This window comes from Lepidochelys kempii, chromosome 2, assembly GCF_965140285.1.
Source record: "Lepidochelys kempii isolate rLepKem1 chromosome 2, rLepKem1.hap1, whole genome shotgun sequence".
NCBI classification, from domain to species: Eukaryota; Metazoa; Chordata; order Testudines; family Cheloniidae; genus Lepidochelys; species Lepidochelys kempii.
This window is the reverse complement of record NC_136381.1, coordinates 208,366,635-208,385,979: the sequence shown is the minus strand read 5'-3', so window position 1 is coordinate 208,385,979 and position 19,345 is coordinate 208,366,635. Positions and strand designations below refer to the sequence as shown.

The window sequence follows — 19,345 nt, the reverse complement described above, 5'->3', positions numbered from 1 at the left end:
CCTCCAACCCTGGAGTGCCGTGTGGGTGGGTGATGCACCCCACCCCCTGAAAGAGCACGAGGCGGTGTTGCCCCAGTGCTACCCCAACTCCCAGTCTCAGCCCCAGCCCCACCCAGTAGGCTTCCCAGAAGAGGAGGCAGCCTGCCTGGGCTGGGGTGTGGGGCAACTAGTGGCCAGCAGGAGGGGGCCTTGGGGTGGAACATGGTCGGAGCCACGTGGAGCTGTTTGGGGAGGCACAGCCATCCCCAGCCTAAGCTACGTGCCGCCCATGTCCCAAACCCTCCTCCTGCCACAGTCTCCTGTTGCACAACCCTCCCAGTAAATGCCCCCAGTAAAACATCGCCGGGCCAAAACCCTCCCCCACCCCTTTTCTCCACTCCCCAAAGCCCCACATTCCCACCCCCAACCCTCCCCTGCTGCTGCCTACCATTTCTCTAAGCCCCATTCCCCAATAAAGGGAAGGCCACGGTGAATGGGGCTGGGCAGAGGCTGGGGCTTGTGCTTCCTGCTGGATGCAGGACTGGGATAGGGCAGCCCTGACAGTGCTAGAACTGCACAGGGCCTCCAGGGGTCTCTGAGGTGGGGCTGGCTCTAGGGCTTGCGGTCATGCCCCCCCACCCTGGGGACTGAAGGAATAGGGGAGCATCCAGTCCCTGTTGGAGGATTAAGGATGCTGCTGCCAACTCAACAGCCAGTCAGTTACAACATGAGTTTATGTTCTGCATCCTCCAAGCCACCAACACGCCTAAAAGTCCGGTGGAAGGAGGACCTGCACCTCCACACCACCTTTTATGGAACTGAATTGACCACACGGAACCCATCACTTTAACAAACTATGGCCACAACTTTTGAACCAAGAAATCTGTACAATTCAACTCAGTATTTATGTGTGTGGGTTTGTTAAAAGTGATGTGCAAAAACAGACAGAGAGAATATCATTGCTCGTCTTCCCTCTTTGCTGGAGGACTCTGTGGAGTACCTGAGAGCTGGAGTTGGAGCTTTCATAGCTCTCAGGGAAGGAGGTAGGGATGTTGAATCTTTCCTAAAGTGTTAGTCTGCTGTTTGAATTAAATGGGTGATCACAAAATTAAGTTTTCATTAAACAATTTTTCCTCTCTCCATTGCTCAGTTTCTTCTCTTCAGACTAGTGGTGTCATATTTCTACTAGTTATCAAGTCTTCCATGGAGTAATCCAAGAATAATAGGGTACATAAGATTGGAATTCCTAATGTAAAAAAACCAAGCAGATTTTAAAAACCAAAACAACCCCTTTTCATGCTCTTAAAAAAATAAGGCAAACAAAACAGACCACAAACACACAAACTCTTTTATTTCTAATGCAGGGCGCCTTTAAGACTGCAAGTTTGGGGTTACTGTTTAAACACACATGGTGTTTCACTTGAAAAAGTAATTTGAGTCAGGTGCATTTCTGTCATTAGAATTTCTAGTAACTGTGTATCTTAAAAAACTTGTTTGTCCTCTGTCCTATTCAAAACCCTCCCCCAGTCACAAACGCACACAAAGACAAAACAAGGCCAACAGCTTTATGCCTCCAGCAATTTTAGATACAAGATTATCTGTCAAAACAGTTCGATGGAATGAGTTATTTTGTGGTTATATTATCCAACTGCTTTCAGTTCCTTTCTTCTATTTTTGTATATTTCTGAAAATAGGATAAAAATATATATATGAGTCAGACACACGGAATAAACCGAATGTGTCCTGCTTGTTTCGTGCTTGTTTAAATGAAAACAAACAACGTGAATCACTATTCGCCAAATGCAAAGGGCAAAATTGTTGAGGGAAAGCGTTTTCAGCTATTGAACAATAATAAATATAAAGCATTTGACAAGGTTCCCTTTGAATTAAACAAACTGCTACATTCTTTTCTATTCAGATTCTTATACCATGGATGACCATATCTACAGGCCTTCCAGAAATGCATTAAGCAGTGTGACTATTATATTTTTTGAATTACAGTAGTGCCTAGGAGCCACAGTCTCAGACCAAGACCCTATTGTGCTAGGCACTGTACAAAAACAGAACAAAAGATTAATATTTGTCATGTATGATTCCCTCTTTCTCTCTTCAAGGGCAAGAGAGAGAGTTTTTTCATTTTGTTTTTATTTAATATGTATTATGCTGTGTGTGTTTGTTATTGAAGGCAAGGTCAAAGAAGTACAGCTTGCCCATATATGAACTGGTGCATATGAGATGGATCCTGTAAAGTGATCAACCAGGCACCAATGTGGCATTTTTCGGGTGCATGGGATCGACACTGATAGAACACAATTGAAGGGACAATTGGCAGTTCAGGCAAGGTATTAATGAGTCACAGAGTTGAAGGCTAGAAGGGACCACCAGATCATCAAGTCTGACCTCCACCAACACCACTCAGTGCCCACCCATCACACCTGACAACAGTGGCATTTCAACCACTGTGATACTTAGGGCTTTTCTACATGGGGAATATGACCGGCATAGTGATATCTTTGCCAATATTATTTTATTCCTGAATCAAAGTGACCTTTTCCAGAATAACTACTCTGAGTGGATGCAGTATTGGTGTAGCTGTGCTGGTCCCAGTATAGTAGAGACACAAGGTGGGTGAGGTAAAATATTTTATTGAACCAACTTCAGCTAGTGAAAGAGACAAGCTTTTGAGCTTACACAGAGCTCTTCTTCAGGTCACTCTGAGTAGAGTAATTACAATTATTCTGCTATAGTTTTGCTGGTCAGTTTCCCCATGTAGACAAGCCCTTCACACAGTGGGTTGGAAAAGGGGTGGTTAAAAACACCAACAGCTCGTCTACATCATTTCTATGACAGCTGGAGCTGCACTTGTGACAGAACGTCACAAAAATTTTGGTGTAGACACAGTTTTAGGCAGCTGTGTCTATGCAAAATCTGTCAGGTACAAAAAGTCTGACAAAAATAGTGATATCTGAAGAACAGTTGTTTCCTTTTTGCAAACTTTAAATATTGCTGTAAATATTCCCCATGCAAAACTTGTCCACAAACACAGTCGTCTTCTGCTTAACCCCAACTGAATTAATTTTCCCTCCTCCACCACTTCTATCCCTCCCTACAATCCATTAATTCCCCCTCTTCTTCCACTCTATTAGGCCTAAATCCATAAAGATATTTAAGCACCTACCTCACATTAATGGGAGTTAGGTGACTAAATACCATTGAGCATCTGGGCCTTAGTCCTTCCCCAGACCCTCAGTTTTTTTCCTCCAGCCCCCTCAGCCCTTCCCACCATTTCCCCCACGTGAATCCACATGGGCTAGGTGGGGCCCCTTACTTAGCAGCTGCAGGAGCTCCTTCTACTTTTGCAGTTTTGCTCCTGGCTCCCTTCCTTGGTACAGGTCAGTGGTTCCTACTCTGAGTTCTTCCCCGCAACATCCTCTGAGTCTCTCACTGGAGATCATGAAAGAGTTGAAGGCAGCCTGACTGGCTGGCAGGAGAAGGAAGGAATGCAGGTTGAGCCAATGGCCCCAACCCATCCACAGCTAACTAAAAGCCTGAGATGGTGGTGGCTGAAGAACAGAATATAAAGTTGGAGCCACCAGCCAAAAGCTGGAGATAGGCATGTGTGGTCTACACTGGCAAAAACAGGATGCATAATTCACCACCAGTGCAGGATAATAGCAATGGCAAAAGCAGTAGGGTCATGTGTGTTTACTGTAGATCCCTCGGAATCCATGAGGTTTGGAAGCAGAATGCTGTCCAAACCCTACCCTTCCTCCTCTTGTTGAGGAAACTCATCAAGGAGATCCTGGTGCAGTCTTCCACTCCATGAACACTGTACCCTCCATGGACCCTGTATTTTGTAATGAGGGAATGATTTGGCCCAGGTCCTTTTATAGCATAGGAGTATGAAAGAGCAAAATAGTCCTATAGGAAAGTTTGTATAGTTCACAAGTACATTCTGTAGCTCACTTCATACAGTCATCTGAGTCCTGATGTTTTCCAACCTCTGTTCCATCTGGAAAATGTCTGCAATCCCTATCCTTATAGCAAAATGTAGTGCACAGTTCCAATTCAAAATGATGTGCAAGAGAGACAGAATATAAAAATCTGAAACAGGAATAAAATAAATTACATTAAAAACAAGTAAATACTGAAAGTGGTACTTGAAGGACAATTGCTGCAAGTGAAAAATACTTTTCTTTAAGTGTCATAAGTTCTTCCTACGGGCATGGCTACACTTGCGAGTTAGAGTGCATTAAAGCAGCCCTGGGCGCCCTAACTCCCGACGCATCTGCACTGGCAAGGCACGTAGAACGCCCAGACTCCACGGCTGGAGCACTCCTGGTAATCCACCTCAACGAGAAGCATAACACTTGCTGAGCACCAGCTGGAGCGCCGCGGCGCCAGTGTGGACGCCCTGGTCTATTAATGCGCTCTGATAGGCCTCCAGAGGTGTCCCACAATGCCTGTTCTAGCCACTCTGGTCGTCACTTTGAACTCTACTGCCCTGCCCTCATGTGACCAACTGTCAGACCCGCCCTTTAAATTCTCTGAAAATCCCCTTCCTGTTTGCTCAGCCAGGCATGGAGTGCTGTCAGCGAATCTTTCCCGGTGACCATGCCTCCACACACCAGGCGATCCCCAGTATGGAGCAATGGCGAGGTGCTGGACCTCATCAGTGTTTGGGGGGAGGAAGCTGTCCAGTCCCAGCTGCGTTCCAGCTGTAGGAATTATGATACCTTCAGGCAGATACCAAGGGACATGATGGAAAGGGCCCATGACTGGGACGCACTGCAGTGCAGGGTTAAAGTGAAGGAGCTGCAGAATGCCTACCACAAAGCCCATGAGGCAAACTGCCGCTCCGGTGCTGCCCCCACGACCTGCCATTTCCACAAAGAGCTGGACGCAATACTTGGGGGCGACACCACCTCCACTCCGAGGACCACCATGGACATGTCAGAGCCCAGTTCAATAAGGCAGGAGGAGGAGGAGGAGGAGGAGGGAGACAGCCCAGCCTCCCTAGATGCATGCAGCCAGGAGCTGTTCTCAAGCCAGGAGGAAGGTAGCCAGTCGCAGCAGATGGTGCGTGGGGAAGGACAAACACCAGAGGAGGTTCCCAGTAAGCGGCTTTTAGTTTGGGAAGGAAGTTGTTCAGTGTGGGCTCTTGGGGTAAGGAGAGTTAGGGCTGCATGTATGCCTAGATGCGGAATAGGGCGTTGAGGTGCTCTCTCATATCACGGTAATCGGCTTCAGTGATCTCTTCAAAGGTCTCATGCAGAAGCTGGGAAATGAACTTGTGCAGGTTCCTTTCCAGAGCTACTGTGCTCCTTGTCCCAGTCAGGCTAACATGTCTGCGCCACTGTGTCATGAGGGGCGGGGGGACCACTGCTGCACACAGGCAAGCTGCATATGGGCCAGGGTGGAAGCCACTTTGTAGTAGAAGACCATCCCTTGCTTCCCAGGTCACCCTCAGCAGCGAGATATCTTCCAGGACAAACTCCTGTGGAAAATGTGGGGACAGTGTTCAGTATAGGGGCCCCCTGCAGCTGTTAGTTCTCCCCAAGGCACAGAACCCCAGAGGACAGTACAGCTGTGAAACAATCAGTCCCCCTTGCCCCTGTGCTTACTCACCATTTTGGGGATCCTGTGGGTTATGTGCACTCGCTTTGGGATGGGCAAATTCTGCTATTGTGTAGACTGTGCTTGTCTTTTAAGTACGGGGGAATCATTGCTCTGGGGGCTGTGAACAATGCTGCCTCTGTTAAGTGTTGCATTTTGGCTTTACAGATGCAACTCTGAGATCTCAGCTGTCCTTGTTATCACCAACTGAAAAACTCCAAAGAATTAGGAAGCGGCCACGTAGAAGCAAAGAGGACATGCTGCATGAAGTAATGCGGCAGTCCCTTAATGAAAATCAGAAAGCGCAGGAGTGGTGGGAGAGTGGAAAGAGGGTCCGCCAGCAGAATGCGGATCGCCGGCACCAAAGCACGGAGCAGCTGCAAAGCATTATGGAGCGCTGTAGAAATGCAGGCTGAGAACTACCATGCCCGCTGCCCCCCCCCAGCCCTTGTCCCAAAACTCTTTCCCTTGTGTCCCCATGTCACCTCCAACCCACTTTCTTATCGCCACCAGCTGCCTCCAATACCTGTAGTTTCACCACCCAGCCCTGCAAACTATGACCCTTACCCACTGCAACTCCCATCACTATGCATTTTAGCCAGCCTGAAGTGCAGCACTCATTGCACAGCACTCCAGACAGGAAGTCTGAGTATTATACCAGGACATACGCAAATCTGTGATTGAACCGTTCCCCACCCCACCCCCTGGCCCTTTCTGTTTCCCAAGCAGTTGTGTTTCTTTTCAATAAATGGATTTTTGGCTTTGAAAACATTCTTTATTATTGCATTAAGTTAAAGATACCTTAGCCCAGGAAAGCTACAGGCACTGCAAGTCAATGTAGCAAACACCGATTCCTACTAACATTGGAACCACTGCTTTTCACTCTTGTGCAGGGCAACAAACATTTCTGGTGATTTTCAGCCTCAAATTGCTCCCTCGAGGCATCCCTAATCCTTGCAGCCCCGTGCTGGGCCCCTCTAATAGCCCTGCTCTCTGGCTGTTCAAATTCAGCCTCCAGGTGTTGAACCTCCACGTTCCATGCCTAAGTGAACCTTTCACCCTTCCCTTCACAAATGTTATGGAGGGTACAGCACGCGGATATAACTGTGGGGATGTTGTCATTGGCCAGGTCCAGCTTCCCATACAGATAGTGCCAGTGGCCCTTTAAACAGCCAAAAGCACACTCCACAGTCATTTTGCACCGACTCAGCCTGTTGCTGAACCACTCCTTGCTGTTGTCAAGGCTCCCTGTGTAGGGTTTCATGAGCCACGGCATTAAAGGGTAAGCAGGGTCTCCAAGGATCACAATGGGCATTTCGACTTCCCCTATGGTGATCGTCTGGTCTGGGACAAAAATCGCAGCTTGCAGCTTCCTGAACAGGCCAGTGTTCTGAAAGATGCATGTGTCATGCACCTTTCCGGGACAGCCTGCGTTAATGTTAATGAAACGTCCACAGTGATCCACAAGCACCTGGAGAACCATAGAGAAATACCCTTCCAATTAACGTACTCAGAGGCTAAGTGGGCTGGTGCCAGAATTGGAATATGTGTCCCATCTATCGCCTCTCCGCAGTTAGGGAAACCCATTTATGCAAAGACAGCCACAATGTCATTCACGTTACCCAGAGTCATGGTTCTTCTGAGCAGCATGCAATTAATGGTCCTGCAAACTTGCGTCAACACGATTCCAGTGGTCGACTTTCCCACTCCAAACTGGTTAGTGACCGATTGGTAGCTGTCTGGAGTTGCCAGCTTCCAGATTGCAATAGCCACCCACTTCTCCACCATCAGGGCAACTCTCAATCTCATGTCCTTGCGCTGCAGGGTAGGGGCGAGCTCATCACACAGTCCCATGAAAGTGACTTTTCTCATCCGAAAGTTCTGCAGCCAGTGCTCGTCATCCCAGACTTGCACGACGATGTGCTCCCACCACTCATTTTCCGAGCCCAAAAGCAGCGTTCCACGGTGGTGAGCATGTCCATGAATGCCACAAGCAATCTCATGTCATATGCGTTATGCGAGTCGACATTGTCGTCGGACTCCTCACTGTCAGTTTGTAGCTTAAGGAGTAACTCGACTGCCAAACGTGACGTGCTGGCAAGACCCATCAGCATATTCCTCAGCACTTCGGGATCCATTCCTGCAGACTGAAAGGGAAGACAGCACACGCAGTACAAAAAATGTTGAAAGATGGTGCCAAATGTGGATGGAAGCACAGGGACTGCTGGGATGCGAAGTGATGCATCATGGGGCATTGGGACAGGACCCAGAATGTCCCACCGTCCCTGTCCATGACTGTTTTTTCCACCGAATGCATCCGATGAAGTAAGCTGTAGCTCACGAAAGCTTATGCTCAAATAAATTTGTTAGTCTCTAAGGTGCCCCAAGTACTCCTTTTCTTTTTGCGAATAAAGACTAACACGGCTGTTACTCTGAAACCCCTAGTGTGGATAAAGATATAGCAGTATATAGACGCTTTATACTAGTGTAGCTATTCTTGTATGGGAATGGGGGAATAACTATATTGATAAGTTACCTTTATACCAGTATATCTGCGTCCACATTAGTGTGTTTTCCAGTATAACTGTATCAGTTAAAAAAAAAAAATCACGCTGCCAACCAACATAGTTATACTAGTAAAACTTTTAAGTGTAGACCATGCCTTAGGCTATACCAGCAGAACTGCTTAGCAGAGATGCAGCTAATTCCAGGTTCATTTACCAGTATAGCTTTTACCAGTTCTCTGAATGAAATAAGCTAAACTGGCAAAAGACTTTTTTGCCGATATATCTGCATCAACCTCGGGCTTTTGCTGGCACAGCGATGCCGGTTAGGGGTGTGATTTTTTTCATACTTTTAACTGACATAGCTATGCCAACAGAACTTTTTAAGTGTAGACCAGGCCTGAATCACCAAACTGAAACTACCATTGCCAGAATAATCCACTGCAAGGGCAGAAAATGGGACCAAATGACTCACAGGTGGCCAGTGGGGGATTACCGGTCTCAAGGAGATTTCTGGTTTATTTAAGCCATATTCAAAAATTGACTTGAAACCTGAATTGTGCACATAGCTAGTGTACGTAACTCTGTGTCCCTGTCAGTGTTAGGGCTTATCTACACAGTGCTTTAGTCTGTACCAGAGGGGTGTAAATTTTAGTCCACATTAAGGTGTTGTGCACTAACTGACCCAGGTAGACTCTGCTATTGGCCTGCCCTAAAAATTCCCTAGTATGTGGCAAAGTTGGGAGCCTTCATGCAGACAAGGTGCAGATGAACATCAGTGCTTTTACCATCATATCATATAAACCTACACTGAGCAGGGTTACAGGATGCAGTGATTTAAAATCCCAGAAGTCACCTAGAACCCTGCCTAGTGTTCCCATCATTGCTAACACTGCATCAGCTTTAGCAATAACGGCAAATTTTTCAGAAAAAGAGACTGATGTAAACACAAGCTGGGTGTTGCACTGTTTACATCCACTGCAAGTCTTTGGGGCAGGGAGTATCTCTTGTTAGGGCCCAGATTCTCATACCTTTACTCATTCTGGATAGCATGTTGCTTCATAAGTAATCACAATTAAGTCACCTTTGTTCACATTTGTCCCTAAGGGTTTGCACAGTGCCTGACCTAATGGTACCTTGATCTGATTGAAACTTCTGCGTACTACTGTCATTCAAATTAATAATAACCATCTTCTTTCTATTGTCTGAGGCCACACAACATAGTTTCCCCCTAGAACTTGATTCAATTCAATGTCTTACAGGAAAGATCAGATCATATTTGATATAAGCACTAAGTAAGAAAACAAAGGATCCCAGGCCTCCCTATATTCAGAACTAAATTCACAACTCATCTCTTGCCTTCAGTGATGGAGTCTCTGTTGAGTTTGATAGACTTGCACAGAGAGTTGTTTAAAATGATACTAGGTCATGCACAACTAGTCACACTCTCTCATCCTTGTTGGCCATTTTGTCCACTGGAGCAAAAGGTTGTAATGAGTTGGCAGACAAAGATGCAGCACTTTTGTGCATTGCTAGTGAGACAATAAAGGCAATAGCAAGTAGAACGCATTGAAGGCCAAGGTGCCCACACCACATCCCAGTGCCTGGGCTGTGCAGCAGTGCCGAAGCTTGCTTGCTAACGCTACTGCAAACTGAAGCAGAATCACTAACAAGCCCACCAGCTTTTTTTCCCCTCTGTCCCCTGTGACTGGAGAGGTGTTAACGGACCACTTCACCTTGAATGGTCCCATGAGATATGCGCAGGGCCCTTCAATTTCAGTTTTTATTTTATTTAATTTTTCTTGGGAATTTATCGGTGTTTATTACTGCAAAAACAAAAACAGGTGAAAATCAGGGCAAAAAACTATTAATAATTTTCCTGGGTAAATATTGGGATTTATTTTAGTGGATGGAAAGATGGGGGGGGGAAGTGTTCAGTAGATTAATGCTTTGAATTCTGATCATCAATGTGGTTTGCTGCAGAACTAAAACAGAACTCAAAACACAAGGCCAATTCTGAGTTTAAAAAAACAAGATACCTCTAATCCCCAAATAAAACTTTTCATTTGAATAAACAGTTTATTGTGGTAGATTTAGAACTATTAGCCTATAACTATTTACATTTAATTGGGCCACACCATTTGCTGCGCATACACTCAACTTCATCCTTTTCTCCTATTTTTGTTTTTTTTTTAACTTTTGAATACTACCTTATGTTCTGAAATGTATTCTGATACAGATTTTTGTTTTCTTCCCATTTTAGTGTGTCAAATCTTTAAACTGTTATCTGCGAACAGCTTGAAATGTGTACGTGGTGGGTGTGAGATTCATCAGTACATTCAGATGCACACGCACTTCAGAGCTCGCATGCCTGCCTGTTTGTTTATTGTGTGCACCTTCTAGACTAATACATAGCCTTACTTCAACAGGCAGCTTTGCATATACACACAGACTAATGTATTACTGATATAGACGATATCTCATGCAATGTATTGTATTTTCTTAATAAAACAAGTTATTTTTGTATATTTGAATGATACAAAAGTAGGGTGAAAATCAGAAAAAAATGAATAATACCTTTTGTAAAACCCGGGGACTTTTTGGTAAAAATTGGTTTAAGCTGAAAACGAAGGGGCTTAGATATGTGCTAACTCCTTCTGCTAAACAACCTGTTCCACCTTGTATTTAGCTGTGACACTCAATTCAGGTTTCAAGTCAATTTTTTAATATGGCTTAAATAAACCAGAAATCTTAGAGACTCAAAACCTCTCTGATGTTAATAGCAACCCTCTGGGTTCCTCTGACAGCCCTAGCATCTGGCTGTTCAAACTGTGCAGCCAAGCGCTCTGCCTCAGTGCTCCACACCTGAGCAAACATTTCACTCTTAGATTCACACAGATTATGCAAAGTGCAGCATGCAGCTATGACCACGGGAATATTTTTATCCTTGGTAAGGTCTAGCCCGCCATTTAAACACCTCCAGCGAGCTTTCAAACGGCCAAAGGCACATTTGACTACCATGCGGCACCTGCTCAGCCTGTTGTTAAAATGCTCCTTGCTGCTGTCCAGGTGCCCTGTGTAAGGTTTCATGAGCCAGGGCTGTAAGGGGTAAGACCGGTCTCCCAGGATTACCATGGGCATTTCCACATCCCGCACTGTGAACTTGTGAACTGGTAAGAAAGTCCCCGCCTGCAGCTTTCTGTACAGGCCACTGTTCCTGAAGATGCATGCATCATGTGTCTTTCCAGACCAGCCTGCACTGATGTCCGTGAAACACCCCCGGTGATCCACAAGCACCTGCAACACTATGGAGAAGTATCCCTTCCTATTGATGTATTCAGAGGCAAGGTGGTCTGGCGCTAAAATTGGAATGTGTGTGCCATCAATCGCCCCGCCACAGTTAGGGAAACCCATCTCTGCAGAGCCATCCACTATTTCATGCACATTTCCCAGAGTCATGGTCCTATGCAGCAGGATGTGATTTATTGCTCTGCACACTGGGAGTAATACAGCCCCAACAGTGGACTTTCCTACTCCAAACTGATTTGCAACTGACCGGTAGCAGTCTGGATTCACCAGCTTCTACACAGTGATTGCAACATGCTTCTCTACCGGAAGGGCAGCTCTCAATCTGGTGTCCTTGTGCCGCAGGTTGGGGGATAGCTCAGCACGTAACTCCAGGAAACGTAACTCCAGGAAGGTTGCTTTATGCATCCTAAAGTTCTGTACCCATTGATCGTCATCCCACACCTGCATGACAATGTGATCCCACCAATCAGTGCTTGTTTCCCTAGCCCAAAAGCGACGGTCTACCATACTCAGCTGCTCTGTGAATGCACAAAGCACTGATAAGTTGCTGCCGTCCATATCACACTCGGGTGCCTGCGATTCATCTTCTGCTAACTTTGCGAGTAACTGTGCTGCCATGCGCGATGTCCTCACGACAGCTGACAGCTAACAGCACATAGGAGAGAAGTGCGGGATTCATCCTCTCTCACTGCAGATGCTGGCGCACACTACAAAAGAATGACAGTTGGAAAAACAGTGCGAAAGGAATCCAAAGACCTGTGGAGGGCTGGGACACAAAGCGGTGCATGATGGTACATTTTGCACATCCCAGGATGCGCCATGCTCCGTTTCCGCATTCCCACAACACCTAGTGACGGATGGTGCCGCCAGGCATTGTGGGATACATACCCATAGTCCATTGTTCTCACTGTCAACAAAGGTGCCCAGAATGTGGACACAATCTGTCGACAGAGGGAGAAAATGTAGACACACTTTGGTGACTTTGCTTTTGTCGATTTTTCCTTGGTGACATTAGTTTAATCAAAAAAACTTGCCAGTGTAGACAAGTCCCAAGTCCCTGGACTCTACACTATACGTCCCACCCCTTAGCTGATCACTGGCTTATGGGCCCATCTGAATTCCTTGCTTACTGCTCTTCCTTCATTTGCAGAAGTTGCTAGATTACAACATCTAGGGTAACAACTGGGGTAGATTCCTGAAATGTGGTTTTTGTGGCTTGCCTCTGCCTTTCTTCACTGACAGCTACTACTGTTGCCATCCTGAGTTCATAATGGATTCCTCCCCAAAATCTATTTTTAAATTAAAATGAGCTGGAGGTGTCTCTCTTAAATTCACTTTTCTTTTTTCTTAAATAAAAGACTTAAAAAACCCAGCTTTTCTTGAAGAGGGAATAAAGGGAAGTTTGATTTGCTGGACTCCTAGAAGAAAAGATGTTCTGCCTTGATACATTTGAGAGATTCAGAGTGCTAGTATGCCTGAGTGAAATCTCTACGTATGAAGGCATCTGCAGTCTTGGGTCATTTATTTTATATCTAAGATAGAAAGTCTTTTGTTCCTTAATTCTGTTTGTCACAACCTGACCTCGTACAGTCTGGTACACTGTATGGTCCCCAGTCTGTTGTGGTCCCATGTACTTCTAAGCCCCCAAATGGGCCTAACTCACCAGAAATAAAATATGTGACCTCTATCCCAGGGCACGTAACTGGCCATTTCACAACTATGTGCTTAGCAAAAGGCTAGCTGAATGGGATAAGCCTTGCATGCTGCACCTAAGGTGGCAAAACTCAGGCTCTAGAGGTTGTAAATTTCATGGAGGCAATAAATTCCACAGCTGAGAGTACCTGTCCCCAATCTGGGGTTCATCTGCCTTATTGCCCCCTTGAAAACGTTGAAGACAAGAAGCGGGATCCTGAAATGGGTGGTTAGGCAACCAGAGTGGAGTGCAGAATATCAAAGGTTTCAGAGTAACAGCCGTGTTAGTCTGTATTTGCAAAAAGAAAAGGAGGACTTGTGGCACCTTAGAGACTAACCAATTTATTTGAGCATGAGCTTTCGTGAGCTGTAAAGCTCATGCTCAAATAAATTGGTTAGTCTCTAAGGTGCCACAAGTACTCCTTTTCTTTTTGCAGAATATCAAAGGGATGTTTTAAAGAGAAGGTGGGTGAGGTAATATCTGTTAGTGGCCCAACTTCTGTTGGTGAGAGAGACAAGCTTTGGCTTGCAGAGAGCCCTTTAAGTTCCCAGAATATTTTATTACTGAACTTTGCTTTATGCTAAATCAGATCAGGTGACCAGATAGCAAGTGAGAAAAATCAGGACACTTTTTTGTTTTGTTTTTGTTTTTTGTTCAGAGGGAGGGGGGTATAGTTGCATGTCTAAACCAAAGCCCCTAATATCCGGATGTGGTGAGGTCATCCTCAGCCTGATTCACACAGGACACCCAGCCAGAGGCACCTGCTGTCATCCCCCCGCGGAAGCACAGCTGCAGCAGCCGCAGGATGGCGTGACTGACTGTGCAGCCGCAGACGCCGGCGCCCAGCAGACCCCATCCGCCTCCAGCGCGGACGAGTGTCCTCCTTCCCGCCTCCCCCAGCCACCCACGCGCCCTCCCAGCGGGTCCCGCCCGCCCGCCAAGCCGGCCCTGGCGGCAGCCGCAGCTCCTCCCGCGGCGGGACACGTGAGCGCCGAGTCCCCGCCCGTGGCTGGCTCGGACTAGGTGTGCGGCTGTGGCCGGGCTGCCGAGCCTGTGCCGACGCCGCGGCTGGGGAGCGCGGGAGCCGCCGCTGTTGGTGTGAGTAGGGCAGGCGCGGCTGCTGGCCGAGAGCGGGGCCCGGCTGGGGTTCGTTCCCGAGCGGCGGCTAGGAGCGGCCGCTCCGAGTGGACAGGACAAGCGGGGCACGCGGGGGCCCCAGCTGCGCTGTCCGGCGGGCGGGCGGGCGGGCTCCCTGGCCCCGCGGGGGAGGAGGACCGGGGGCGGGAGCGGCGGGGCGTCATGTCGCTCTCTGCTCTGCCCGGGCCGGCGCTTGGCGGCTCTGTCACCCTGCGGCGCTCGGGTGCCCGTGGGGAGGAGGCAGACGCACCGGGTAGCCTGAGTCTGGGGCTCCGCGCCAGCCGGGCATGGGGATGTCGGGGTGTGTGGAGACGGGGGATCCTCGTTCACAACCCTCTGGGTCCAAGGGAGCCGCCTTTGCTTTCGGGTGGCCTAGGAGGGGAGTCATTGGCTCCCCTGCTCAAGCGGGAGGGGCGGCCGGTGAGATTTAGCGCGTCCCCCCTCGACCAGCCCTTACTGTCTTGAGTTGTCTGGGAAGCGCCAAAAGGGATAATGAATTTCTTGATATGTGTTCGAGTGGATGTTAAGGCACCGCTGCCCCAACACTGCCGCTTAATGGGGACGGTCATAGGAGATGCCACGGGCTGTATAGTCTGGTATTCGCTCTTCGAGTCCATGCCTACCGTGGCAATTTTAGGTAGCTCTCCCCCTGTTGCAGTAGCAGTGGTGAGGGAAAACGTGTACCTTGGTTATTTGTATTCATACCACTAAGTCAGGTGAGGGGGGATCCCCTGAGCCCAGCTAGCCACGGGTCTAGGCTAGTACTCTCACCAGCAATACTAGTGCTAGTGTAATGAGTGGGAGATTTTAAGAAAATCTTAGTGCAGACCCAGTCTGGGCTATGGATTGGGGCAAATGATACAATAATTGTACTACAGGTACCATAGTTGCAACAGGATTTGGTCTTGTGCATGCAGGAAAACCAAACCGTACTGTAACACAATCAAGGCACTACTGTATAGTAGTAGTATAGATCAGTACATAGTGGTTATTGCCAGACCCAGTTCCTGCAGAATGGGCCGCTGGTTTGGGCGGGCTTACTGGAGTGAAGGGATGCAGTTTTTAATGAAATTTAGGTGAATGAATTAGATTTGAGCTATTGCCACCTTTGGGGACGCTGGCTATAGCAGTATGTGCCGAAGGGTGTGATTGTTATATGTACACTGGGGACTTTTTCCATTTGAGATCCCACATTTGGTATAAAACTATTACTGATTCCCTTTCAGAATATGCCTTTCTTGCAAATTTGTTAGCTATCACAGGACTTGCTTCTCCAGTATAGTATAAAGTACTAATTGGAGCAACAGAGAAATAATTTCTCCCTGTCCTAGGCTGTTAAGCAAAATTATATCACACAGAACACTGTTACTGTGATTTCATAGGGTTTTTTTCTTTGATAAACTGCTGCTGTTGACTATAAATAAGAAGTCCTGTACTATGCCCAGCATTATCTAATAAGGCTTTAATTCCACTGAGCTTTTCTAAAAACATTGTAAGTGGTATGTTCACGTCACCAAGGCACCAGATGGGTTTATAAAGCTTGAGCCTTATTCTGCTCTCTCATCCTTCAGTGTAAAGCAGTAAATAGTAAACTTAGAGCATAAGTGAGATCAGAATCAGGCCCCTTAAAATATAATAATAATAATTAGTGTAGTATCTGGAATCCCCACTTATGGACCAGAACCATTGTGCTAGGCACTGTACAAACAGAACAAAAAGACAGGTTTCAGAGTAACAGCCGTGTTAGTCTGTATTCGCAAAAAGAAAAGGAGGACTTGTGGCACCTTAGAGACTAACCAATTTATTTGAGCATAAGCTTTCGTGAGCTACAGCTCGCTTCCTCAGATGCATATCGTGGAAACTGCAGCAGGCTTTATATATACACAGATTTCAGAGGAACAGCCGTGTTAGTCTGTATTCGCAAAAAGAAAAGGAGTACTTGTGGCACCTTAGAGACTAACCAATTTATTTGAGCATGAGCTTTCGTGAGCTCATGCTCAAATAAATTGGTTAGTCTCTAAGGTGCCACAAGTACTCCTTTTCTTTTTGTATATACACAGAGAATATGAAACAATACCTCCTCCCACCCCACTGTCCTGCTGGTAATAGCTTATCTAAAGTGATCATCAGGTGGGCCATTTCCAGCACAAATCCAGGTTTTCTCACCTGCGAGAAACTGCTGAATTGGAATTCATTTGCAAATTGGATACTATTAATTTAGGCTTAAATAGAGACTGGGAGTGGCTAAGTCATTATGCAAGGTAGCCTGTTTCCTCTTGTTTTTTCCTAATCCCCCCCCCCCCCCAGATGTTCTGGTTTAACTTGGATTTAAACTTGAAGAGTGGTCAGTTTGGATGAGCTATTACCAGCAGGAGAGTGAGTTTGTGTGTGTATGGGGGTGGGGGGGGATGTGAGAAAACCTGGATTTGTGTAGGAAATAGCCCAACTTGATTGTCATGCACATTGTGTAAAGAGTTGTCACTTTGGATGGGCTATCACCAGCAGGAGAGTGAATTTGTGTGGGGGGGTGGAGGGTGAGAAAACCTGGATTTGTGCTGGAAATGGCCCACCTGATGATCACTTTAGATAAGCTATTACCAGCAGGACAGTGGGGTGGGAGGAGGTATTGTTTCATATTCTCTGTGTATATATAAAGCCTGCTGCAGTTTCCACGATATGCATCTGAGGAAGTGAGCTGTAGCTCACGAAAGCTTATGCTCTAATAAATTGGTTAGTCTCTAAGGTGCCACAAGTACTCCTTTTCTTTTTAGAACAAAAAGACAGTTCCTGGCTCAAAGAGCTCACAATCTAATGTAAGAGACATCTGATGGATAGACAGACAAATATATTCATTACTTACAACGTAACTTTTTAACTTCCCCTATATTTAATTTTGCCTCCACCCACACATTTCTGCTCTCTTCTTTCCCATCTTGATTTTTTTAAAACAGCCATGTTAGTTTTCACAAATTCATACAAAGTTGTTCACTTTTCTATCATTTTCTTATAAATCCAATACTGGACACTAGTATTAGTTTGTTTTAATATGGCATATAGTATATCCACAACTGTTCATAACACTGAAAATTCATTAAGAAATTCTACCAGCATTTTAATACATTTTGAATTTATATACCTAAATAAAAAATACAGCTGTATTACTTGAATGTATTTATACTAATTCTAGGTGAGTTCATAAGGAGAGGTCCAAAGTTCCAGATATGGCAGTTAATCGATAACCACCAGTGAAATTTTGCTTGTGTATTCTAAAATCCCCATTTTCTTCCTATTTGGCTGCAACATGAACTGCTAGAGTTAGAGATTAATGCTTTTATACTACCTGAAAGAAGTAGTTCCCAGCTTTCACATTATAAAGTTACAAGTATTACTTCCTAGATCTAGCTGTTTTGAGATTGTGATGGCTGAAATACTGTCTTCTTTAAAGTGCACGTTTGACAAAGATAGTAATTAGAATTATGTGATTTTTAAGGTGCATTTTGCCCACAATCTGTTACCATCCCAATGGAAAAACATCACTTCTTTTTTGTCCTTGTGGTACATAAGCATAATATTTCAAGTCTGATCCCCTATAAACTTTCAGTTTTCTGGTTTCTCCTTGCTCCCGATTTTGTGATGTGGCTGGCTAAATATTATCTTTATCCTTCATGGTCTCTCTCAGGGCTTGTTGACACTTGAAAGTTGTTTCAGATTGTTTGTTTGTGTTAACTGATTAGGAACAAAAAGAAAAGGAGGACTTGTGGCACCTTAGAGACTAACCAATTTATTAGAGCATAAGCTTTCGTGAGCTACAGCTCACTTCTTCAGATGCATATCGTGGAAACTGCAGCAGGCTTTATATATACACAGAGAATATGAAACAATACCTATTCCCACCCCACTGTCCTGCTGGTAATAGCTTATCTAAAGTGATTTCCAGCACAAATCCAGGTTTTCTCACCCTCCACCCCCCCACACAAATTCACTCTCCTGCTGGTGATAGCCCATCCAAAGTGATAACTCTTTACACAATGTGCATGACAATTAAGCTGGGCTATTTCCTGCATAAATCCAGGTTCTCACATCCCCCCCACCCCCATACACACACAAACTCACTCTCCTGCTGGTAATAGCTCATACAAACTGACCACTCTTCAAGTTAAAATCCAAGTTAAACCAGAACATCTGGGGGGGGGGGGTAGGAGCAGCTTGTCCTCACTGCTTTATGCCCGTTAAAGCTGGTTGCTTTTTGAATCATCTTGTCCCTATGGTGCTGTGTTTTACTGAAATATGTGCACAGCATTCAGGGCAGAAATCCCATGGTGCAATGTTCTGCTGCTAGGCTCAATGCATTTGGGGATTTTTCTTGTGGCACGTAATAGGATACCTACTAGAAGCCACTGGAATTCTGGGACTTGGGGGTCAAATGAAAAAATTCCCATGATTCCTCTCCTTTTATCCTATTATTCATCTGGATTTTGGAAGCCAGTGCCATTGTCAGACTGCTGTCAGGCAGCATGCGGGGAGACATGGCTGAGTGCTGTGATCCTGATGGTAGTTAATACAAACTGGCAGATGCACATGTATTGGCAGTCATGCTTTGGGTAACTTGAGAGACAGCCATGGTGGTGCTGTGGCAATATGAGCACAGGAGGAGGATGAAATTGAGCAGTGACCTCTGTACAATCTTTTCTAGGAGCAAGGGCTTCTCTTAGTGAGCTGCCACTTCTGGACTCAGGCAACCAGCACTTCCTAGTGAGCAGGATAGTGCTGCAGACCTGGGAAGACTAGCAATGGTACTGGTACTTAAGGATGAGAAAGCCCACTCTACTAGAAATCTGTGCAGAGCTCACTCAATGCTATAGTAGTGGAACACATACATGACAGCTCCCTTCAGCATGGAGACGCATGTGGCTATTGCTGTCTGGAAGCTTGCCATCACGATTGCGAGTGGTCTTTCGTTAACCAGTTTGGTATTGGTAGATCAACTGTGGAGCTGTTGTCCTGGAGGTATGTGCGGCTATCAAGAAGTACCAGCTCCTTTTTATAACTTGTTTTAATGAAACTCCTCTTAATTCTATCCCTGATGACCTTCGTGTGGGACACCACA

At 46.0% G+C, this 19,345-nt stretch overlaps 2 protein-coding genes across 5 annotated transcripts in view; both read left to right on the top strand.

Annotated features, from left to right (window-relative positions):
• Positions 1–347: 347 nt before the first annotated feature.
• On the top strand, positions 348–6,364 carry LOC140907518 (uncharacterized). The gene is made up of 2 exons (XM_073333662.2): positions 348–5,095; positions 5,764–6,364. The coding sequence occupies exons 1-2, from the start codon at positions 4,594–4,596 to the stop codon at positions 6,009–6,011; spliced, it is 750 nt and encodes a 249-aa protein (XP_073189763.2). The 5' UTR covers positions 348–4,593; the 3' UTR covers positions 6,012–6,364.
• A 7,642-nt stretch (positions 6,365–14,006) lies between these two features.
• Positions 14,007–19,345, top strand: part of SNX10 (sorting nexin 10) — a 66,441-nt gene continuing 61,102 nt past the window's right edge. For 2 of the 4 annotated variants that reach the window (XM_073333652.2, XM_078851767.1), the window contains exon 1: positions 14,013–14,199. The gene's annotated coding sequence lies outside the window, so the exon portion shown is untranslated. Of the gene's footprint in view, positions 14,200–19,345 lie in introns of all 4 variants that reach the window. The other 2 variants (XM_073333653.2, XM_073333654.2) reach the window with 2 other exon arrangements.

Excerpts from the sequence above, each read along its gene's own strand:
- LOC140907518 (XM_073333662.2), top strand. The coding sequence starts at position 4,594 with ATGCCTCCACACACCAGGCGATCCCCAGTATGGAGCAATGGCGAGGTG. Across the intron at positions 5,096-5,763 it reads AACACCAGAGGAGGTTCCCA|ATGCAACTCTGAGATCTCAG; the intron begins GTAAGCGGCTTT and ends TTGGCTTTACAG.